The 25,692-nt window shown below is 45.5% G+C and overlaps 1 protein-coding gene across 2 annotated transcripts in view; it reads left to right on the top strand.

The window, feature by feature from the left end:
- HTT (huntingtin) overlaps positions 1 to 25,692 on the top strand; it is a 2,178,328-nt gene that overhangs the window by 1,013,885 nt on the left and 1,138,751 nt on the right. For both annotated transcript variants that reach the window (XM_086964158.1, XM_086964157.1), the window contains 2 exons: positions 15,346 to 15,424; positions 20,859 to 21,020. In XM_086964158.1, coding sequence (XP_086820284.1) covers positions 15,346 to 15,424; positions 20,859 to 21,020 — 241 coding nt within the window. The remainder of the gene's footprint in view (positions 1 to 15,345; positions 15,425 to 20,858; positions 21,021 to 25,692) is intronic.

The following is a 25,692-nucleotide window of genomic DNA, read 5'->3' as shown; positions in this document are numbered from 1 at the left end:
TGCTCATTTATCCCTGAGACTAAATGATTACTGACAGTGAATGATCTGCTCATCGAAAGTTTGATTCATATTTGCTTGATGACATTAGATACATACTATGTAGGCCAGTCAACACGTTAGAAATGCAAAGAAAACAGCTATGAAATTAAAACGAGCCTTTGGTAACTTTTGGGACATTTCCAATTTACCATTGTTTAATTTCACACATTCTTCCAAGTCATGAATATTAAAAAATGATACTAGATTTCTTTAACTATCCAGTATTGAATCACTCACTAATACATATGCTTGAATCATTCCCCTTCCTGATGCTGGGAATTCCTAGTATTTTGACACAGTGGGGAACAATATTAAAATGCCTGTAGGCAGAACAGTAGTGTTTCTTTAGCAGCACATGATTACATTTCAAACTGCTTAAACCTAACCCAAAGAGGCGGATCTGTTGAGTCATCAACTCCCTTAGCAGTATGTCAAATAAGGCTTGACTTTGTCCACTTTGAAAGCAAAAGGAAATTTCAGAACTGAGTTCTGCTCCAGCTCTTCATTCAAAGTGCTGTACCTTATGAAATAATATTTTGTTTATCCCATCATCTGCTAGGAAGAGGCTGGTCTTTATCTGATTTTTCTCTCATGCTAAGGAATGAGAGAGAAAAGAGTATTCTGCTACAACATACTCCCTAGGTATAACAACACATGACATTTCTAGCAAACCCTAATGGGATCCAAATGCTGGGTCTCAAAAGGAGAAGGAATACGTTTCTTCAGATAAAAGGACCCTAACCCACATTTTGGGTTAATCTTATTTCGAAATAAGATTATTCCCACTCTGTAATATCCTTCTAGAGTGGGCTTGAGCTCTATATGAGAACTATTGATATTATACATAGGGAATATAGAAACAACTATAAAATTGTAATCTGTGTAGTCGCTGGATGGAAGCCTTAGAGTTTGCAATAAACAAAAAGATAGGTGGAGGGTCCGAGGGAATGTTTAACGACCTCAGCACAGTTATAATCCCCCTGGCAGGCTATAGGAAACACAAAGAATAACTGTGGGTCTAAGACAGAGGGAAAGCTATGTGTGTGTAAATATGGCTATATGTGTGCTTCCAAGTTTGAGCAGATTAGTGGACATTTACCCTTTGTGAAAAAATGTCCATCAGTTACTCTTCCTGTACCGCCCTATTCATCATTTGGTCTACTTCACAGTAGGTAGTCCATATTTGCCATCTCCAAAGGTGTTACTAGGAGATGGTTGGTTTTAATGGTGTTGTTATACACGATGATGGGTGGATGTTGTTTATTCGTAACTGAAAGCAGTGCATATGTGATTTGTGAATAGTGATAAAGTAATGTGTTTGTGGTAAAATTGGATAGTGTACGCAATATAACTTTATTCAGGAGTCGTGCACTTCCAACAATAACAACAATAGAGTGCAAAAAAGTCAGATGGTTCAAACAAATAACTTCTGACTGGGTCATCTGGTCGACATGTTTCTGTGGACATTTAAAGGTCCAATATGGTACCTGCCGCTTCTTTAGGACCCATAAACTTAATTGCTACTGCTCTTACGTGATGAACTAAAAAAACAATAGTGAACAACAATGGTAAATGTCACCTGTTCACTTCTGGTATTCCTCCTTGTTAGTTGGAAGAGGTCCAGATATCAAATCGCCATAACACACACACATAGACAAGCACGAGAACAAAAGGATAACAGGCCATCATTAGTATGGGTTACCTCTAAAGTTACTTATCATATAAGTTCAAGTGACCTACATTTATAACCTATTTAGCAAAGTGTCATAGGCTCACCTTAGATTCAAGGGGAACGTGTTTCTCCTCACCTGGCAAGCAGCTCAGGACAATGGAGCACCGCTCTATAGTACAGAAAATTAAATAGCCGTGATAAACTATGTGACCGCTCAGCAGTCAGAAACTCACAGGATCAGACAATTAGAAAAAGTTGAAAAACAGGCATGGTGTTCATTCTGTTGTGTTTTAATTAATACATGAACTTGTTCTCTCTTTATAGACATGATTTGTAAATAATGAACTTCCCTGTCGGTAAGTGTACTGATCGTCCGGGATGAAACTAATGTTATAAAACATTTCTCCATTATTGGGACTCTAGAGGTCAATGTCGGATTTGTTAGTGCTCTTTTATCAAGTGGCGCAAACTCAAACAACTGTTGCTATACACAGCAAGCATTGCGTTTTATGTTGGGATAGGTCGCGTATATGTCATAATCTGGGCTCTGCAGTTTGATGAACGGTGGTGGCCCATGCTAGCAGAACGCGATCGCATTCAGACAGTTCTGTACTCGCTGCTGTTATTAAGCGATTAGCCCATTTGTTTAAACCGGGCTCTGTGTACAGAGCTGTAATAGCTTTCCGCATTAGAAATGCGAGATCCTGTTTACCTTTCTCGCTGTTGCCGTTATTCAATGACTAGCGCATCGTAGTCGGCTTAGCGCGTTTGTTTACCCTTCTCGCTGTTGCCGTTAAGTAATGACTAGCGCGTCGTGGCAGACTTAGCGCGTTTGTTACTGCAGGGCTCTATGCTCCTGCCTAAAACTGCCTAGACGTTGTGGCAGCCCGCTGTTCTCTATCTCTATTGCAGTAACTAAGTGACTTTATTGGAGATAAATTACTTTGTCTCTATTGTTGGCAAAGTCTCACCCATACCTGTCCGTCGGTACTCCTAGCAGCCTTCTGGGCTGTTTGGGAAGGTACCGCGGCAGGGGCTGGCTACTTCCTTATTGATTTTCACTCGATTCTCATTGGGTGAAGCGGACACTCCTACAGCTAGGTATTGTGGGAGATGTAGTCCATAATTCCGAATGTCGGGCAGAGTGTCGAAATTGGACCTTTTAAAAGATAGTATTATTTCAGTCAGCTTTCTCTGAGCTAATTATCCACCTTTCCAATATCAACGAGATAACTAGGATTCTCAATTGTCATGGCGCGCTTAAAACATTTTAACCGAATCAGAACCGGCTATGCGTGCTAGAGAGTCAGAATGAATGACATGTTGGATGTTGTCTATCTCTACATCAGGTATCAGCGATTGGTTCAATAGTATGTCACTGTGGATCGGAGAGATGACAGAATAGGTGTAATACAGTGGAGTCAAACTTCTCTTCAATATGGTGCACCTAGGAGGCTTGCATGGATGTTTGTATCCCATTGTATGCTGCTGCAAGGGTAGCTTGTAGGGATCAGTAATTTCATAGTGACATCCAAGGGATATCCTCATTGAGACCAGCTTCGTCACAATTTAACTTGTACACCCACTTTTGCTCTATCATGAATAGGTGTTTGGACACGTCAGTTATATGTGCTGGGATATTTTGTTGTTCCAGTACGGTCCATTCAAAGTCAGTCGGTTTGTGACCTGTTTCTACGAAGTGATTTGTTAATCGGGTCGCCTGCTTTTTGCACCTGATTGTGCTTTTATGTTCGGAAAATTCTTGTTCTTATTTTACGAGTAGTCATCCCTACGTACCTGAGTGAACAGGGACAGGTTATAAGATAAATTAGCTGACTACTATTGCAATTTGTGAAGCGTCTTTGCTCCCAAGGCCGACCAGTCCCTATATCAATGGTTGTAGAGCGTTTGGTCTGGGGGCATGCAGCACAATTTCCGCTGGGATGATGCCCTGTTACCGGAGGCATGTTCCATAATGTGCCTACTCAATGGATCTCTCTCGTTGGTGGTCTGGTGTGTATCAATTGATCTCTCCTTAGGGTTTGGCCAACAACAGTCATGGGAGGGGTGGTGTAGGTTGAATTGGAGGTTTTGCCTTTTTTCCTTTAGAAGATTTGGCTGCCGCAGTTAGTAATTGGCTCATTGTGTTGACATTGAGAAGGCTGCACACCCTTACAAGAAAGGAATTTTGTTGAACTAGGAGTGGAATGTGTAGATGCAATGATCTCTTAAGACTGGGCCATGCTCTGGCTAGGCTGTGGATTCTGCTTGAGCTGGAGTAAAAAGAAGGCAGTCATGCATGCATGCCTACCTTTTGCCTGCTGGAAGTACTTTGTTTTGGTAAGGGAAAACAAGGCCCTACTGAGTGAGGACAGTTGTGCCAACTGGTCTAAGAAAAGTCTGCCCAGCAGTAAAACAGTCACCATTCTGCAGAGAAACTAAAACTTCACACTGGTCAAGGAGCAGTTCAGTTTGAAGGGTGAACCTTTTCTGTCCGTAAAACTATGCCAATGCCATTTGGGTGTGTGTACCTTCCTCTTATTGCTCCAGTGTGGACAGGAGACATTTGTATTTGCTTCTCAGCATAGGACCACATCCAATTAACAAGAGTTCACTCTGAATCCAAAACAGCTACAACCATCCTTCCACCTCAAGGTGCTGGAGAGTTTGCTTGATGCAGCTATGGTCACAACTAACCCTACAGAACTGAAAGCTGTTCTTGTGGGACTGACTTGGGTGGTGTCTGATGTTTTGGGATCCATCTAGAGTGCTGCTGTTAGAATATAGCCTTGATGTAGAAAGAAGTATAAGGATGGATTTCACTCTTCAGGTCATCCTAAATGTCATGCTGGGAAACCTGAAGTCAGTATTAACAAAGCAGTATTTCAGTACATCAGTTGCCATTACCAACACCCTGAACAGGTCAGGCAGACAGTTAAAGCAGGGCAGAATGTGGCATTGGTGCTGTTGGATCTCTCCGCAGCGTTTGATACTGTCGATCATAAAAGACTGCTAGATCGTCTAGACTCAATAGGCATTAAGGGGAGAGCACTGACATTGCTTGAATCATTCTTCACTGATCTCAAACAATTTGTTGCCCTAGCTTACTTTAGGTCACCCTCTTTCACACTCTTCTGTGGCTTTCCCCAAAGCTCTTCGTAGAGCCCGTCCATTTTTAATATTTACGTTGCCCCTCTGGCAAAAATTATTCAGTCTCTGGGATTCTCTGCTATTTCCTATGCCAGTGAAGCCCAACTTATAGTATTAGTGGCAAGCAATCCTTCCGACACAGTTCCACAATTGTGTGCTTCAAGTCGGGCATTGGATGGTTTTTAGCTGTTTGAAGCTTAATGTCAATAAAACTAGGGTCCTTATTTTTGGGAACGATGTGTCTTTCTGGTCACCTTCCTACTGGCTACTGGAGTTTCATTCTTTCCCTGCACCACTAAGCAAGGTGAAGAACTTGGGAGTAACCTTTGACTCCAAGCTTACTGTCAAGGGTCATGTCAATACTATTACTTCAGCCTCGTTTTACACATTGAATATTCTCAGGAAAGTTCTTCAGTTCATCCCTCACAGTCTTCAAAAACTGGCCCCCACAGACCTGGTGGTGTCTAGGGATGACTATTGTAATGGTCTTTTTGTTAATATCAGGAAAAAATGTCTCACCAAAATCCAGATCGTACAAAATGCTGCCAATTGTTTGTTGTTGGGCATTCCCATGCACAAGTCTGCTGCTTCTGCGCTCAGACACCTTTACTGGATTCTAGGGAAACACCGCATTGATTTTAAGGCTCTCTGCATCGCGTTCAAAGCAGTGCACGGTTTCAGTTGATCTTTTTTAAACGTATTTTTCAATGGTACTCTGCAGCTCGGATGCTGAGGTCTACCGCAACCCACAACCTTGTTGTGCCCAAATTAAAAAAAGCTGTATGGGATGGCAGAAGTTTTCTTGTGGGAACCAGCAGATTCTGCAACTCTCTCCTTTTAGAACTAAAAAATTCAACCCAATTGCTGACATTTAGGAAAGCATTAAAAACCTTGCTTTTTAATCTCTTGGGTTGGCTTCTGCGGTTCTCACCTTGAGTCAGCCCTTAAACACCCTTGGGTATGTTTGCGCTATATACATTTTTCTTTTATTTAATTTCAAAACATTCATAGACGACAACAAGGCCTCACACTTCATATCTGATAGAGACATCTAGCCCCATATTCCTTATCTTAGAATTATCCCCAGGCACCAGACTGGATCAGTAAAATTTTGTACCTCAAAACTTCCGCACATGAGTAGAGGCATTCAGCGACTTTGTGGCAACGCCGTACTCCGGATTTGACATTGACTGCATCCATAAAAGCCCTCCCCTGACTCGCTGATGTCAGTTTTTCTCCTTTACCGAACTTACAACGTGGATCTGATCAACGGTTCCTTAAGCCATTTTTTGGCCTACCTCAGCGATTTCATCAAACGGAACAGTGTGCCTTTCATATGTCCTGGGTGTTCAAACCTTGTGGATCCTATGGACAACAAATATTGGCCACGGACCCTCACTCTATTTGCATGCGGTGCCTAGGTGAACAGCATTACTCTGAGGAGTGCGACTCGTGTCAATGACTTCGACCGAAGGCGCTGAGGAAAACGTTAGATGAAGCTTCTAGCGAGTGGTGGGTCACAAAGCATGGTGCCAATGAAGAGATGCATGAGTGTTGAATTGTCAAAGGAATACCATTTCATGTACACCAGCCATATCTTCTACACTGTACTCCACCAACTGCTGTATTGTATTTTCTAAAACTGAAAAATAAAAGTTAAAAAAAATACATATGTATATATAACAATAAACTGCAAACAAAGTACACAAGTTAACTAACCAGTGTCAGTAATAATTATGCAGTATAAAAAATGCACAAGCTGCATCTCTACTGACAAATCTTTGAACTGTTTCTGTCCTCAGCCACGGTGGTTGTGTGCTGAGGACAGAACCATTCCGTCCTCTGCACATAACCAGGAAATCCTTTTTTATTTTCCGCCCCAGGAGCTGTGGAAAAGCTTCCCCAGCTGCCCGAGGATTTTTTCTTCTTCAATGTAACGACAATTAAGTGCATGGCGTGCTGGCGTCACGAGATTGAAAGTAGAACTGAAATGGGCCGATCGGCCAGATAAGTGGGGTACCATTTTTATTGAGAGACTGGGTTGAGTTCTCAGTAGGTGGACGTTTGTGGTTCCTTGCAGATTCCAAAACTCTCCATTACAGAAATTTGAGGGAAAAGGATTTTTTATTTTTGTTACAAAGTTTGAGGTTTGCAAGGCATTCTGGGTAACAGAACCTGGTGAATGCCACACAAGTCCCCCCATCCTGGATTCCCCCGGGTGTCTAGTTTAAAAAATGCACAGGTTTGCTAGATTCCATACCTGTGGCATGAGCAATTGCTCAAATTCACATTTAGGTATATTGCAAAAAAGAGGGTCAATTTTCAGTGGAAAAATGTGATGTGACCACTTTGCGTTTTGGGGCATGTCCTCTCACGGGCACTAAGCCTGCCCACACCAGTGAGGTACCATTTTTACTGAGAGACTTGGGGAAATGCTAGGTAGAAGGAAGTTTGTTGCTCCCCTCAGATTCCTGAGATTTCCATCACAGAAATGGAGGGAAAAAGTGTTTTTCTAGAGAAATCTTGAGGTTTGCAAGGATAACAACCTGGTGAGAGCCATTAAAGTCACCCCCTCTTGGATTTCCCTGGGTGTCTAATTTTCACAAATGTATAGGTTTGCTCGGTTTCCTTGGGCGTTGGCTGAACTGTGGCCCAAAATTCACAGATATGCACATTGCAAAAAAAAGGGTTGGATTTTTTTATTTCAACTGTTACTGTCTGTAGGAAAACCTTGAAAGATCTACACTAATAACCCCTTGCTGAATTCTGAATTTTGTCTACTTTCTAGAAATGTATAGCCTCCCGGGATCCATTATTATCCCCAAAAATAGGCTTTGGCCTGGTAAAATGCCAAAACAGTGTAAACGAATTTGGTTTTCATAGAAGAGTCTGCCTGTTTCTTAAAGCAGGAAAGATGATGATTTTAGCACCGCTGACTCTTCGTTGATACTATTTACAGGGAAAGAAACTGACGCTTTCTTCTGCAGTCCTTCCCCCTCTCCCCCACCCCCCAAACAAAAAACCTCACATGTATTTTGCCATATTTCGCACCCCTTCCAGGAAAATTGACAAACCCTGGGTACCTTTAGAATTCTCAGGATGTTGGAAAAGAAGGAAGCAAATTTGGCCTGGATACCTTATGTGGACAAAAGGTTACGGGCGAACTACCCTAAATAGCCCCATAAAAAGGCTTTGCACAGGGGTGGGGTCAGAAGGCCTAACAGAGAAGGGGGTTAAAACTTTACTTGTGTTTCAAAATAAATTTCCAAACCTCCCTCTTTACACACCTTGTATATATTGTGCACAATTCCATTCACTGTCACTGAAACCTATTTAACAAAATAAATGCTCCTACTTCACTTGCATACTAAAACAAGCTTCCTCAGAAAATCAGATTTCATTATTACAGGTTGATTTCACAAACTATTAACTACAACACTCGTAACTAAACTTAGTAAATACATTCATAACACTTACAACAACAAAAATCATGTGCCCATATCAGTATAAAACATTTCTGGTGGATACTTCTAACTACCTATTCTTCTCCTTTTCAATATCCCCAGGTAATAACTGGTCCAGAGAACTTTAGCAGCAGTGCTCCTGCTCGTCGACAGATGGCATTATGCGGCTCCATATTGGCTTTGTACCGGCCATGGCAGAGCTTCATATAAGCGCTGCCCCTGCGCTTTAAAGTCAGTTCATCACCTGCCTTACGATGCAGATCCGCAGCATTGCTCCGAACTTGTTGCTGTTCTTAGGACAGCTCCAAAATTGTCAGACAGTATGCTAGTGAATCATGTCCTACATCTCCCTGCAAAAACTTTGAGCTTCAAACTGTGCAAGACTGCAAGAGGCTGATGTCATTCACGGACCTATACTATTTATGCTTGGGCTCTGGTCATGACTCTAAGTTGTGCAACATGTGCACCCCTAATCATCCAAGGCCGATTCAGGGGTTCGAGAGGTGAAGCTTTGCATTGACTAATAGAAGAAGAAGTCACAATTGAAGCTCAGGTCTCTTTCCCACTCAAATGATCTGACCCAGTCTCCTTCCCTGTCACGAGGCCTTTCCCTGCTACTCTAGCTCCAAAGAGAAGGTGTAAGGGCTTCAAGATAAACATTGCGCCCCTTCGAAGCCCCTGATTTCAAAGCAGATTCTACAGCTAGTCCTGATGCACTCCTATTTCCCCCAGATTTTTGTAGAGCAGATAGTGACCTTCAAAGAGGCCATGGTGCATATCTTTAGGGCGATTCCAACTTCCTTTGGTGTGGAGCAGTAGGAGACCTCCAGTCACTTTTATCACCGGATGGTCCTTTCCTGATATGGTCTGTGCCTTAGGAACCTGTGACTGGGCCCATACATACTCTGGTACAGACTTCCACACCAGCCTCATTATCCATGCCAGTTACCCAAGTGTCAACAACCATGTTGGACTATGAACTGATGCCAGCCCTCGCATGCTACAAGATTTCAAAAGTGCAACCTGTTATTCTGCAGCCTGAATCTAGCCTGATGAATCTGCTACGATGCCGGATTTAGGCTCGGATTCTGACCTTGAACAAGAAACACACAGGATTCCCAAGGACACTGACCATGAGAAAGGGGTGTCAAGGTTTACTACGCCTTCACTTTGCCATACTTGGATTTACAAAATACTAGCAGTCTAATCACCCCCATGAAACAGAGCTTGACTCGCCACATAGACCACAAACAAAATAAACTGCCTTGTTTGCAGCTGTGGGCTTTAGGGCAGCTGGGGTGCTAAATCTGCAGTTGCCCTCCATTAAAACAAAAAGGTTCTAACAAAAATCCCCTAGCCAGTGCCAATGTCATCTGAGGCTTGCTACCATTTAATGATTCCTTCACTGACACCTTGATGACTACTTGGTCCAAGCCTTATTCTTGCCATCTTGTCAGCTTACCTATTGCTCTTCATCACAGGCATCCGCCCAGTGATTTGGACTTCCTAACTAGCATCCTACACCGAGTCTAATTGTGCAGGCCTCTGCTCATAAGTTCAGTCCTAATGTATTCCTCCCAACTTCCGCAGATTGAGAATACAAAAGGATTAATAATTGTGGTAAGAGGATGTTCTGATAGATACATCTGCTAGTGGATTCCTCACCTTGTGAATATCCCCTTGCGTCAGCAACATTCGGAATTTTTTTTTGTAGCTTCGCGCCGACGACGTCACAGAGGCACGGCATTGCGTGCGACTCCACTGACGTCACCGAGACCATAATAGGCCCACACCGGCGTGATGATATCAGTTTCCTTTTTTCCATGTCGTCGACGCTAACGGTTTTCAAGGGATCGTCTGTAGCTGTTTAGTAACTTTGTTACTTTGTGTTTCTACTTGCGTTTTCTTTGTCTTCTGTCATGATGTCTACGAAGAAGACTGGATTTAAAGCGTGCGGAGAACGTGGCAAGATGATATCTATCACTGATCCACACTAGTGCTGCGTTTGGTGCTTGAGCTCCGATCATGACGTCGAAGATTGTCCTTCTTGTAAAAAGATAACTCCGAAGGCACTCCAGGAGAGGGAGACGAAACTCCTCGTAGCGAAGTTGAAAAACAAAAAGGATAAAAAGAGTTTGAGGTCACGAACTCGATGTTCGAGGTCTCATTCGAGATTGCACTCGGAGTCGTCTTCGGCGCATGCTTCGAAGTCTTCGAGGAAGAAGCATAAGAAAAGGAGTCATGAATCTCACCATTATTCTGAGTAAGACTTGAGTTCAAGGCCTAAGTCACAGGTGAAGTTACTTCGAAAGGAAGCGGTGGCCTCGGCATCGGAAGTACAGGTCTCCGAGGGTGAGGCTTCGCATGCGGATTCGCCTGCGTCTCCGAAGCAGTTGCCAAATCCTTCTCCGAATCCATCCCATCCTTCTGGTCAAGAAGATGACGATGAAGGTGAAGAGGAAGAAGAAGGTGAGGGCGAGGCTTTGTTGCCTGCGGGTTCGTCGACCCCGGTGCACCAGCCTGAGGTGGAGGCCAAAGTCGAGAAGACTCTGCTCCCTCAAGAGCATCCTGAGGGCTCTTATCCAGCCTTTCCGGCTCCAGGTCAGGATCCTACTCAATTCCTGAATGCCATGTTTGGAGTTTACTCCAGGGCAATGTACCCCTCTGGTACACAGGTTGGTCCCACGGGTCCATTAGCATTTAATCTGGGTGTCTCCCAGGCTTATGCTCCTGCGCCTTTTATGCCTTTCAAGCCGGCTCCAACTCTTCATTGGCATTTCCCGGCGCCGCCGAAGCCTTCAACGCCGAGGCATTTGACGCAGGTTCCATCGACACCGAATCCTTTGACGCCGATACCCTCGACTCCGATGCCGAACTCGGTTGGACCTCGGATTAAGCTGCCTCTTCCGATTTCGAGTCCGACGTCGGCTCCGGTGGAATCGGTCCCGGATCCGTCGACTTCGTTTATGAAGGAGAGGTTGAGGCGTGAGGCACATAGGCTTCTGGAAGAGGAGAGGTATCGTGATGAAAATTTGGAGGAAGGAGAACTGCAGGATTCGAAGGATTCTTTTGATGACCTGAGAGAGGCTAGTGGTCTATCTCCTGAGTGGGATTTGGCCTCTGTATCTGACGTACCTTCTAAGGATGTGACACCTTATCACGTTGTTATAAATAAGGCTGCAGACTTGTTGAATATTACTCTGCCTACTGCTGAATACAAGTCTAACATTATAACTGAGGTCCTTCACTCGCCTTCTTCTGTTATTGAACCAATGATCCTTTTTTTTTTTGGAAAACCAAATCATATGAGGTTTATTTTATGTGATAGGTACGCCATATGACGACTGATATGTGTATATATGTTTCCTTACAGGTTACCTTAAGTTGTTACACGACTTTTGATATGCATATTGTCCTATGACTTTTGATATGCTTATGGTTATCATTTATGAATGTTATCATCAATTGAAGGGATTATAATAAGTTTTCTTTTGATTCATCATTAATTTGTTCCGTCTTTTATGTGGTCTTTACCATTATGTGATAGGTACACCACATTGTTTATGCTATGCATAACATCAACCAATCAATACAATGATCGATATCCCCGAATTCATTTTTATATTGAGACCAAACCAAAATGTAACGCAACAGTAGTATTTCATCTGGTTGCATCACAATGATCCTTTTTAACGTTCTGATCATAATACCAATTCTAAGACATCACTGTCGTTTATTAATCGGTCTATCGCTCCCGATTTCACTACCTGCAGTCTGTCTACAGTTTCTACACGCAACCTTGCGGTCACGTGACTCGGTTGCCCTAGTTACTGCTGTAACAGGAAGCTCCGTTCGCCATTGCCAGACGCGAGCTGCTGAGACGCCGGATTTACTCTGCCTCCGGTGAGTTTTGTACTGAGACGACCTAAATGGTACTCTATCGCTTACGTTCGGGGGATAGATTTTGTGGTCCTGTTATCTTCCCCTTGATGGTGCCGAAATGCCGTGTTTCTCGATACTACGATTGAACTGGGACTTAACAAGTTAAAGTCTACCTTCGGGTAAGCTTTTTTTCATAAACCAGACGTTACGAATTCGGTTCTGTTCCCTATTTCTATCCATAAAATCCCGCTTTTCTCCCCAGATTCTCTAACCCGTCCTTGGGCCCTGATTTGATTCCACCATGAACGCCCGTCCTTAATGTGAGTCAATGTCTCTTTGTATTATGTAACTGTGCATATCTGCAATCCACATCTAATGAGCATTGCAATTAATGATATGTTCGCTCTTTTAATCTTAGACCTGAGGACCTTTCAACATCGACACACTATGTAAGTGCTTTCTCAGATAGTCTCCTAACACTGATGTAATTTAATGCTAGTCTTACCCTTTAATATTTTCATAATTCTTTCAATCCTAGGATTCGAAGTTAACACCATAAGATGTATCCCACTCTTTCTACTATCAATTTGAAGACTAGCAACAATTGATTTGGTATGCTTTGTCTTTAATAGTGTGCTATATAGCTGCTTATGCTGTGACTCATTGCCAAGAGTGGAATTAAATTACTTATTGATGTGTATTAAATAGGTTGCCTGCCCCCACCCCGTCCTGATGAAGACCCCGAAGCAAGGGTACTACTAACTCCTGCAACAATTAGAGGGTCGAAACGTCGACAACTGTCTTTAGTTTTTCAGCTTCACCCCGTAAATTATAACATTAATGTATTATGTGGAGTATGATTTCGATCAAGTGATGTATTGAACCTATGGTCTTTGTTGGTTTATATTTAAATTGACGTACAAGTGCCGTTGCGCCATTTGGTTGTTTTTACTGTCACTATTCCTTATTCACACCACCCTCACCTTATCACTTCCCTTTTCCTCTGGGGCACTGTACAGCCTTTGAATGTTCATTGAAAGATATGATATTTAACATACACCTACATTGTGAATAAATACAGTGTAGACTTATTTAATGTTTCTTCATCTTTATTAATTTGTGTGAATTGATTGTTATTTGCTGGGACCCCTTCCGCTTCTATGTATCCAGGCTCTTTATAAAAAAAAAAAAAGCAGACTTGCCGCTTGAGAGACTTGAAGAAACCCGAGCCACAGCTCTTTGAGGCTTTAGATGCCAGTGAAACAATTTCTCATTAATTTAGGAGATTTGGTAGCGATTCCAGGCGTCTGGCCTATATACCTCTTCTGCCTTCCTAACTAGTGGTGCATCAGGCTCTTCTGCCCTTCAGGGCCCCCCATGTGGCACCGACAGACACTGCACAGGGCAACAGGGTTCAGGTCCTCCAGTTTCTCCTCCCCTGCTGAAGTAGCCACCTAGCTTTTTTAGTTTATCCTTCACAATTCATATCAGGCCAGTGGTGGGCAGGATACAGCATTGACCCTCCTCAGCTGGAGATTCATCATGTCAGACAGATTGATCCTACCAGTCATCCAAAGGGGCTACACTTTACCCTCTATGATGTCCTCTCCACCCTGTCTTCCTTCCATACCAGATGACAAAGAAGACTTGGAGAGTACTGCCTCAGAAGGCAATCCTAGTGTGCTATTGAACGTGTACTGGACTAAGAGAAAGGTGAATATGTTATTCGTGCTACTTTCTCCTACCAAAGGTGGATGGGTGTCCTCATGCCTATCCTGGATACTCACCTGTTGAGATTCTTTCTGTGCAAGCACAAATTCAAAATGATCACCCGGCTCAAATTCTGTCCTCCATAGACCCAGGAAACTCGATGGTGTCCCTGGACTTGCAGGATACGTACTTCCATGTACCTGTCCTCCATTATCACAAGCGCTACCCGGGCCAGGTACACATTTAATGAACTATACTCTCTTTCGGCCTTACCTCAGTCTCTCGAGTATTCACAGAAATGATGCCTATGGTCGCGGCCAATCTTAGGAGGTAAGGAGTACATGTTTTCCTGTGCCTTAATGACTGACATGTTTTTCCTGTGAACAACTAAACATTAAAACTTCTTCTCCTTCTATGCCAATTCATATGTCACAGGCAGCAGGCCATAGTATTTACAGCAGACCAGAGTATTTCCTCACCCCTGATAGTGGCCTCTAGCTTTTGTGGAGAGCTAAACTCATTATCCTCATTGACTAATGTTGAATACTTTAAAAGCAGCTGAATATGCCAATAAACAAACACTAATGTTTTTCCTATGCGACTGTTCCTTCTGGTTGTTACGCTAAAAAACATGTAGGTATTCTTAGCCTAAATATGGGAAATTATTCTAGAATATGAATTTACGAAAGATACCAACATTTGCAGAGCTACAGATCAAGGAAAATTACTTATTTATTTTATTATTTTTCTTATATTATTATTGGGGGGTGTGGGGTATCAATGGGTCTCCTCACAGTGGTCCATGAGCTTTCCTTAAAATCTGTATCCAAGTTTCTATTGCTGCCTGAAGGAGTTCTTTTTCACCCGCCCTTTGCCCCACCCGGCCTTACCAGGTACCCCATATCAACCCATTCTGTGATAGAAATCTTCAGTGAGGCTGTAGCTAATATTTCTCATAAAGTTCCTCTCCAAGTATGATTTATCAAGCGACCTCCTTCCTTTGCAGCTGTTTCTAAACGCTCAGTTTCCCATGCCTCTATTATTGTATTCTTTTCCTGGAGTCCCATAATCATCCAGTAGGTGCTATGGTCTTCTCCTCTATGAATGGTTCCACATGAAATCTCCATTTATATTTCATGGCTTTAGCTTTCTGTCCACAGAAATGGCTTCCAGATAACATAGTAATTTGCAACATACTTGCGCTTGTATTCCTAACTCTGAGAACTTTTCAGCTTCCCATTCCACCCTGCTTCTCTGCAGTTGAAAGCATCTTTTTGGTTGAGTTATGATGCGGTTAAGATGCTATTTGCCCGACCCCCCTCCATGTATTCCGCATCATTTAATTTCTTATTAATTTTGTAAGTATTTTATGACCTTGTTTGTATTTTTCAAAACATATTTTATTACGACTATCTTTTGTTTTTCCAGGTGGTTTGATGTATTGCAGAAAGTTTCTTCTCAACTGAAAACCAGTATTACAAGTGCAACAAAACATCGTGCAGATAAGGTATTTAAAGAGACTGTCAATTTCAGAGAATTAGTCATTTAGAGCCAGATGTACGACCCTTACATTTGCGAATCGCAAAATACAATTTAGAACAGTGTCTCAGACACTGTTAGCGATTCCTAATGGGGTTGCAAATTGCCTGCCATATTAATATTCATGAGGCAGGTGCTATTTGCAACGCCATTTGGAATGGCCAACCCTCACGGGGATGGTGGCCTGCTGGAGTCGGCAGACCACCATGTCTGTGACTGCATTTTTAGAGAGTCGCAAACCCTATTTTGCGAATTGGTAATAGCTTACCGACTCGCAAAATAGGGTTTGTACATGGGGAAGACCAATTTTGAGGTCGTAAACGGGGTGATTTCCCGCTTGCGACCGCAAAAAACGGTCGTACATCTGGCCCATAATTTGTTGTAAAAATAAAAAAGTGTTCTAAACTTTATCTTGTTTGATACAGTATATCTTATAGTTATGTGGAACTGCATAGCTTTCATCTGTTCACCTGCATTTTAGACTATTCTTCATTATCCCTGGTTACGAGAAAACTCCACAATGATCGATTGTCCCTTCTATAAAGGATTTCCATCTACAAGAAACTAACAGTATGCAATGTTTTCAACAATGACATTGGGTTTTTCAACCTGGGTACAGGGAGGCAGCATGTAGATCTCTCACTCAATCTGAAAGGCTCTTTGTCACCTATGCTACTCTTTCTAATATTCACCCTGCTCTCCAGATGCAACGTCTTAAATGAAACTAGAAAGTATATAAAAAAGTGGTGGATGAAAAGCTTGTATTAATATCAGGCAGTGGTAATAACTCGGGCCACATCCCAATCCATTCGTATTTTTCACACCATGATATTCTAGTTTGGATCTTGCTATATGCAAGTCCGTCTTGGCCCTTCTCGAGTTGAACAGTCGAGTCCAAACTGCCAAGCCAGGTCCTCCCTGAACCAGAACTCAAGCAACCCAATTTCACCCTAGTTATGGGCTCACCAGCTGGGTATAGCTTGATTCCAGTGACAGTGTACACTGGACCCACATCTGGGCATACCCTTCTAACTTTGGGCGACACACCAAAGTAAACAAAAAGTGATGGAATATCTATATATTTATATGAAACGATGGCAGCGGGCGTTGACCCCTCTATCACGAAAACATCAATGGAATTGTTTGTGGGTGGAAAAGGTGATTTAAAAGTGTACAGAATAGAGAATCCATGTATAAGAATATGATGTTATGGCATATCACCCCAGTGAAAAGTGAAGCATATGCATAATGGTACATTGGGTCTTTGTTGGAGAAATATTAGTACAGAAGGGGATGATTTATATATATACGATGGTCATGTCCCTGGTTTTAGGTGTTTTGGAAAGAAGACCTGTCATTCTAGGGAGTTATTGGTCTAGGGGATCTGAGCTGACCCTTCGGTAGTGATACTGGGGTTTCGGCCCAATGATATTAAGACCATTGTTATAACAATCTGAAAGAGACACGTTAGTGATAGATTCCTTACCTTAGAATATCACCAGGCGTCAGACTGGATCCGGAAACTTTTGCGTAGCAGTACCCCTGCGCGTCGGTAGGCGTCGTCTGTGGCTCCGCGTCCGTCGTCGGCGTCGTGGGCGCCGTGATGACGTCATCGGAGCACTTAGACGCCGCTTCCGCGTGCTGACGTCAGTTATTCTTTTTCCCGCGCCAGCCAACGCAGATCTGGAAAAAGCAGTAACCCTAGTCAATTTTTGACTAACTTTTTGAGATCATTTTGATCCTTTCTCGAAGTCTTGCGACTCCGATCGGGCGTGTAGAAATGCCTAGTTTCAAGCACTGCGAGGATTGCGACCGCACAATGTCGGTCACGGATCCTCACCACCTGTGCCTAACTTGTCTAGGCGTCGACCACGACGACAAGGCCTGCTCCGACTGCCAGACCCTCTCTTCGAAAGGCAGGCGGGAGCGGTCCCGCAGGCGACTCGAACTCCGGCAGTCGGCCCCGCGCCGCGTGAGGTCCCGGTCCCACGGGAGGTCGAGGGACAGGTCGCGGTGACGGAGCCACCACAGCTCCGGGAGTCGGCACCACTCCTCTGGGTCGAAGTCTTTGTCAGGTAAGAAGCACAAGAAGTTGAAGAGGCGTCATCGCTCTTCTGACTCCCCCCGACGCTCGCGCGATGCGGCCGGGGGTACGGGTGACACCGCCCACGCGGCTCCTTCGGAGTCGCAGGCGTCGCGTCCAGCCCCCACCCTCCGGTCCCTGGGCGAGACGAGACACCAGAGGAGATAGAGCGCTTCCTCATGGCCATGAGGTCCCTTTCTCTTCCGAGGGCTCCGCGGCGACTTCGGGCCCACCGGACCCGAAGTCACACCTGTGTTCCTCTCAGAAGCTCCTCTTCATCGGAGCGGTTCTGAATTCGGCGTAGTTTCGAGTCTATTCTCCCGAACAGCGGGTTCAGGATATTCAGGCTCTGATTCCAATCTTTCAGCCTTTATCCCGAGTCTCGTCAGGTTGACGCTGCGGCTCCTGGGGCTGATGGCCTCCTGCATCCTTCTGGTGCATCACGCCAGATGGCGGATGCGGGCTCTGCAGTGGGACCTGAAGTTTCAGTGGGCCCAGCATCAGGGCAACCTGTCCGACCACGTCCTCAACTCGGAGGGCACGCGAGACAGTTGCAGTGGTGGCTCACGGACCGTGATTGGGTCAGCGGCAGATCCCTCTCCCTACCCCAACCAGAGCACGTAGTAGTGATGGATGCGTCCCTCCTGGGCTGGGGGGCCACATGGGAGAGGTGGAGATCAGAGGCCTCTCGTCTCCGGTGGAGTCCCAGCTCCATATCAACATTCTGGAGCTGCGGGCGATATGACTTGCACTGAAGGCATTCCTTTCCTCTGTCCGGGGAAGTGTAGTGCACTTGTTCACAGACAACACCACCGCCATGTGGTACTGCAACAAACAGGGCGGGTTGGGTCATGGACCCTTTGCCAGGAGGCTCTGCGCCTCTGGCAGTGGCTGGAACACCAGGGCGTCACTCTGGTGGATCAACACCTGGCAGGTTCCCTGAACGCCAGGGCGGACGAACTCAGCCGCCGGTGCATGATGGATCAGGAATGGCGTCAGAACTCGGACGTGGCGCAAGGTCTCTTTCAGCAGTGGGGAGAGCCTTGGTTAGATCTATTCGCCACCAAAGAGAACGCGCAATGTCATCAGTTCTGCGTGCGGGAATTTCCAAGGCGGCACTCGCTCAGAGACGCTTTTCGTCGCGAGTGGAGCTGCAGTCTGTTGTACGCCTTTCCGCCTATACCACTTCTTGCCAGAGTGCTGAAGAAGATCAGGCGCGACCGGGCCCAAGTCATCCTTGTGGCTACGGACTGGGCACGAAGATTCTGGTATCCCGAGCTACTCAGCATGTCAGTCGATCCCCCGATTCGTCTGCCTCTTCAGGAGGACCTTCTGTGGCAGCAGCAGGGGACGGTCCTCCATCCGAATCTGTCCAGCCTCCACCTACATGCGTGGAGATTGAGCAGCGACAGTTGAGGCCATTTGACTTGCCTCCTGAAGTCTGTGATGTAATTCTGGCAGCCAGGAGTCCCTCCACAAAATCGGTATACGCCTGCAGGTGGAACAAATTTGTGGCATGGGTCACAGCAAAGGCTGTGGATCCCCTTTCTGCCCCCCTTTTCAGAGGTACTCCTCTTTCTTCTTTCTCTTGCCCAGCAGGGCTCTGCTCTGGGCACTATCAAAGGCTACCTCTCTGCCATCTCAGCCTTCTTAAGGCTTCCTGATCAGCCTTCTCTTTTCAAGTCCCCTGTTGTAAATAGATTCTTGAAGGGTATCACTCAAATGTTTCCTCCTGTTCCTTTTGTGATGCCACAGTGGGACTTGAACCTTGTTCTGACTTATTTGATGTGCGCTTCTTTTGAGCCACTTCACAATTGCTCTCTACGTATTCTAACTCTTAAGACTGCATTCCTGGTTGCCATCACCTCTGCCAGGAGAGTGGGTGAGCTCCAGGCTCTATCTTCTCAACCTCCTTTCCTCTCTGTCCATCCGGACAAAGTTGTCTTGAACGCGTCCCTCTTTCCTGCCCAAAGTAGTCACAGCCTTCCACAGCGGGCAGTCCATCACCTTGCCCACCTTCTTTCCGCCTCCGCATCCCTCGGAAGAGGAAGAGAGGCTCCACCGTCTGGACCCAAAGCGTGCGCTCTCCTTCTATCTGGACCACACACACGCCAGTTCCGGGTGGACGACCAGCTCTTTGTTGGTTACGTGGGCGCTAAGAAGGCACAGGTGGTGCACAAACCGACCATTTCTTGATGGGTCGTTTTGTGCATCAAGGCTGGTTATTCACTGGATAAAAAGGAGCCTCCTGTGGGGCTGCGTGCCCATTTCACTCGGACCACGGCGGCTACTACTGCCCTGGGTCGGGGGGTTACCCTTGCAGGACATCTGTCAGGCAGCTACGTGGGCCTCACTGCACACGTTTGCTAGACACTACTGCCTGAACAGCCAAGTCCGGAGGGATGGCTTTTTCGGCCATTCTGTCCTCCAGGACTTTCTGGTGTGATCATTGGTTTGCTTACCCACCACCGACGTTGGTATTGCTGGGGTATCTATTCTAAGGTAAGGAATCTAACACTAATCTGTTTCTTTCAGATGCACAAGTTACTTACCTTCAGTAACGATATATCTGTAAGAAACAGTAGTTAGTATTAGATTCCTTACCGCCCCACCCATCCTCCCCGTTCTGCGAACCAATATTTATGGTTAAGGTACATCCCTTTGAGGGTCCTAGTTTTATGGCACCAGTGTGGGTTTTTATCATGGCTCTGCGTTCCTGGCGTGGAAAATCTGTGTACAAGAACTGACGTAAGCTTGCGAGGGCGGCTTCTAAGTACTCCGGCAACGTCATCACGACGCCGCACATGGACACGGAGCCGTAGACGACGCCTACCGACGCGCAGGGGTACTGCTACGCAAAACTTTCCAGATCCAGCCTGACACCTGGGGATATTCTAAGGTAAGGAATCTAATACAACCTGTTTCTTACAGATATATTGTTACCGAAGGTAAGTAACTTGTGCATTTGGAAATATCAATAAAGTACTTTTGGAAAAAAGCCCACAAAGGCAAATAAAAAAATAGGTTTTAGAAAATGTTTTCTTTTTCTAATAAGAGTAAAGATGAGTGGAGGTTATTTAAATATTAGCAGCAGTAAGATTCTTTCTTACTTGAAAGAAAGCAATTTCTTCAACGTAAATTTGCATACAGTTAAAAAAAAAATGTGCTTCCCTGTAGGTGATAATGGCTAATAGTGCCTATATTTAATATATCAAGTTATGGTTATCCAAATTGGGTTTGGGTTTAAATGTATATCTTGATAATTCTATATGTGCTGATGTTATAAAAGGACAGACATAAATGTTACTTTTCATTACAGAATGCCATTCACAATCACATTCGGTTATTTGAACCACTTGTTATTAAAGCTTTAAAGCAATACACCACAACAACATCTGTGCAGCTTCAGAGACAAGTTTTAGACCTTCTAGCACAGTTGGTACAGCTTCGAGTTAACTATTGCCTTCTGGATTCAGATCAGGTAAGATTTTGTGAGTTTTTAAATGTTTGAGACATATACCTAAATTGTGAATCATAGTTACGCCTTCTCTGGATTGCCAATTGTGTCTGGTAAAATCTCTACAATCCGTCAATTTTTATTTGAGTTTCTGAATTAGAAAGAAGTTGGGTTGATCATTGTCAGACTGTTTTAGTTTAATTTATTTTATTGAATTTGAACATTTCAGAAAATACACAGGTTAGAGTGATACAAGTCATGTATAATGATGTGCACACGCAGTAATATTACATCTTACAATGCACCACTAAGCATTCAGAGGCCTTGCGGGTTGTGCACGGTGTATACTATACAACAACGTTTATTATATGCATCGTACTGGTCCGATGTCACATCTGCAGTGGCTCTCATATTGGGGCGTGACCTGATGGATGGCCACTACCCAGGAGTTGCTACTTCGCTCCCACAGCAGCATTGCTGTATAATGACGTTTAATGTAAGGTGCCTGTGTCTGCGTGTGTTAGTCTCTTTTCTTAAACTACTGATGTATTCTTGGTGGTCCGAACATGTGGGGGTAACACTGGGAAAGCGGGTAGGGAGTGGCTACGCTGGGCTCCGGCATGTCCCCTAGCATGCCAGCTATATTGTCATTACATGATGTGGTGATGTATACGGGCTGGCAAGAGGGCTAGGGGGGTTTTGTTCTTGACATATTCCTACGATGTAGTTATGTGTTTGGGACTTCTAGGTAGTACCTTCCCGTAGTGTCAGCGTTACATGCTTACGTTTGATCCGGCGAGTGGGCCATTTGATCCCAGGGAGGTGAGCGTGGAGATTGTGCCTGGTAGGTCCTAAGCAAATTCGCTTGTATTGTCTCGTGGGTATATTGGTGTAGCAGTTGTGCCCATTCCAATGACATGGGATGGTTTTGTGTTCCTTTGACCTCCTCTTCCCTCAGTACCTCTTCTTCTGCCTTGACCCACTTTTTGACTGCCCCTACCCATGATGCCTCGGGTGACCCTGACAGGGCTCACCAATACATTGCCAATCCCCACTTCGCTAAAAGGAGGGCTAATGATGCAAAGCGGCACTGTACCTTCTCAGTTTTCCGCCTGCGGAATAAACCGAGGGCACACACCTCTCAGGTGGATGTGCCCGTAAGATTTGTAGTTGCTCGAAGTGCCCTGTGAATTGTATGCCAGTAATGTTATAACATGGGGTAATCCCAAAACATGTGCCTAAAATCTGCCTCTATGGTTTGACAGCGGGGACATGCGAAGTGCGTGTCGGGATAAAAACTACACAGACGTTGCTGTGTGATGTATGCTCTATGGAGAATATTAAATTGAATGTTCTTGAACCGGGCGTTCCTAGACACCTTTTTCGTGTATTCAAGCACCCTCTCCCAATCCTTGCCGTGAAATACCCGTCCCACGTCGTCTTCCCATATTTGACGTAAGGTGTGCAGCAGTTGCAGAAGTAGTGTCCTGACAGCTTTGTAGAGCCAGGTGACTAAATGTCTCCCTGCTCCCATGAGTAGAATTGCGTGCAGTACTGAGTGTGTCGGGGGTTCCCCTTCGTCTAGGCCCAGTATTGGCGACCCCTATCTAATAGTTGTCGGTCATACTCGTCTGCTAATTGGTCATATGTTTTAAGTTGGCCATCTATGAATAGGGATTCCATCTCTATAGTGGAGTGTTCCGTCCATACCTGCAAGGTGCGGGAAGTGAAATATTTTTCTTGTGTGGGTAATCCCACCAACGGTAACAGGGGAGAGTACATAGGTGTACCTTTTGCACACACTGTCGGGCAATAGTTACCTGTAACAGATAGGTACGCGCAGGCTTGGTACCTGGCATTAGTAATCGCAGAATAGCCGGGAGGGGTATTTGTCCGTTACATGGTATTGTCTCCCCAACGTGACGCTCCGCTGTCCAGTGTAATAACTACTGAAGCTGGAAATACACTTCAAAAGCCGGGGCTCCCAGTCCCCCTTGGTCTGTCGGTAAGTACAGGGTGGCCAGGGCAACCCTATGTCTCCCTCCGCCAGGGAGATGAGGAGTGTGTTCAGTTCCCAAAAGAAAGGGCGCAGTGGTATTACTGGGAGGTTAGTCTGGGGACCATGATTGTTTTCGCAAGTGCTACCCGGCCTATGGGGGCTAGGGTCAATGTTCTCCAGAAGCTTACCGCTGCTCTTAACCCCGCTAGTGTTCTGCGGTGGTACCCCTTGTATATGTGCTCCGGGCTGTGATAAAGTCTTACCCCCAGATATCTGGGCGCTGCAGTGCTCCAGGTGAGCTGCTGATCTCCATTGGAGATATCCAGTGGGGCCAAGTGGGGACACAGTGGTTAAATCGTCGATTTGTCCCAGTTGACGCGCAGGCCTGAAACCCTCGCCAAGTCCTTCAGTGTTCAGACTGTTTAATGTGCCACAGGACAGACACAGGTTACCGGGCTCAGCTATGGTTGTCCTCCTTCTGGGTGTGCTTCTCCATGGCCCGGTAAAGTCATATGCTTCCTGGCCTTTCAGTTCACTTTTGACAGGGAAAAGTTTGCATCTGGTGTCCTGGGATCTCTCCTGCACTGGCTCTGCAAATTGAGATAAGTACACCCCTTTCTGTACTGGACTTTCATAGCAGCGAGAGTGAGCAGTTCAAGACTTTTCAGATAAGTAGTATGAGATACAAGACCTCAGAATTCAGCAATCAACCAGCAAACACATAGCCCAGTGCTTGTGTTTAGTAAAAGCAACAGAACTAAATACTTAATAATTCAATTATGCTAAAAAAATAGGCTTGAATCCTGGTTCTTCAGGTATCCTTATACCCTGCCGCTCTTATGTCTCCTCCCCACCTGGGTGATACATAGATGATCTAATTCCTCGGTACACATTAGGCACAGTTGCAGATTATCACAGTTATCTGGCGGGGTTTAGAAGTGAGGCTAGGCGACCAGATCTTACCCTTGCTTTGCTTCAGGTAGAAAGTCTTGAGTCTGTGAACTCTTCTTCCTTCAAGCACCTCTCTGCACATGTGTGGTGGTTAAGGGGAAAGCCTTGGGATGCCTGTATTCCAGTCTGTGTAGGTTAAGGGATTATGCAGGCTCAGCCCGCACTTGAGGTAATTGCTGTAGGAGAGTGGGGTCTGCAATCCTATGGTCAACCCCGATTTTTGCTTTTTGCTTCACTGGTTTACGACTTTCCCTGGCTGTAGGCCTGCTAATCAGACCCACAGCCTAGCTGTCTCTCTAAATTGACAACCATGTACCTTAGGTGCATATCTAATTGGATACTGAGTCACCTTATCAGTCCCTGTACAAGTGTACCTTAGGTACCCAGGGCATAGGTGCACTCAGGGCCTACCAGGGGCTGCAGCATGTATTATGCCACCCAAATCTGACACAACTGGCTGATCAATCAGCTGGGGCAAGGTGGTGTAATCACCCTTTGCTTTAGACATAGTATCCCTATATCTAACCCTAAAATGGACACATGTATTCCTATCAGTCACTCCTATGGCAGGCCTTATCAATCCTGAAAGCAGAGTGCTTGGAATTATGTGAGATGGTGCTCTAGCATGAGCTGAGCCTGTCTGCATCTTTCGGAACCAAGTCCTTTAGCTGTTTCCATGATAACGCTATACCATATACTCTTAAGTGCATTATAATCCTCACGGTTATTGCTAACTTTGGTATAGCATTATCAAAACATGTCGAGTAAGATGTCCCTGTGCATAAACCGGTCTAAACCAGTTCCTGGGGCTCTCCAGCCCCAGCTCTGGCGCAAGACCGGACAAAGGATAGGGGGCGTTACCACCCCCCTTCCTGGTCCCACCCAGAGGAGGGACCTAGTCGTAGTACAGCCCGCTTTAGCGGGATAAAGGTAGGAGCTGGTCCCATTCCAGATTAGATTATCCTGAACAACTTTACAAGAAGAAACTCTGGACTTCGACGTTCTGCTCCACAGAAGACTGAAGAAATCTCCCTTGTGGGCATGGAGTGTCCACCCTGCACAAGCAGGCACCATCAGCGTCCAGCGGCTTCCCTTTGTCGTCTTCCCTCGAGGATCCAGACTTCAGAGCCCGACGAGACCCGAATTCTCAGACCTCTCCGACCTCTACCCACATCTGCAGCACAGCTGAGATCCGTGGGTGCGACGAGACACGTGGGGACCGGCCATCTTGAAAGAAGCAGCCCTTCGCTCCAGCACGACTTCTCAGGTAACCTTGTCCAAGTGCTTTGGGGATTGAGAAGCTCCGACCCCGAGCAGCTCCTGCACCGAAGACCAGCCCTCCAGCATCCACAAGATCTGCGTGGGGCCCTTCTGCCTGTTTGCTGCTCGACGCGTTGTCTGGTCACTTGCCGGCTGGCTAGTGACCTCCTAGACGACGAACCTTGAAATCTTCATTGCTGGTCTGGTTGCTCCAGACTGGCCCTTGCTCCCTTCCAAAAGAGGAGCACCCCGGACCCTCCTGGTCCACTCCAGACGCCGTTTCCACTCACCGCGTGGGTTGCCCTTGCCAAGGCCTGTTGACCCCAACTCCAGAGCCGGCACCGCCGACAGCGAGAGCCTGCGTGGGACAGCTCGTGCCTCCATCCTGGTCGTCGAAGACATCACCTGGTCCACGTGGCTGCAGAGACAAGCGTCCACCCTCACCTGATCGCGACAACGACATCTGGTTCCACTCCAGTCACTGGC

This window comes from Lissotriton vulgaris, chromosome 3_2 (assembly GCF_964263255.1).
Source record: "Lissotriton vulgaris chromosome 3_2, aLisVul1.2, whole genome shotgun sequence".
Taxonomy (NCBI): domain Eukaryota; kingdom Metazoa; phylum Chordata; class Amphibia; order Caudata; family Salamandridae; genus Lissotriton; species Lissotriton vulgaris.
Note: the sequence above shows the minus strand (reverse complement) of the source record. Positions and strands in the feature narration are given on the sequence as shown.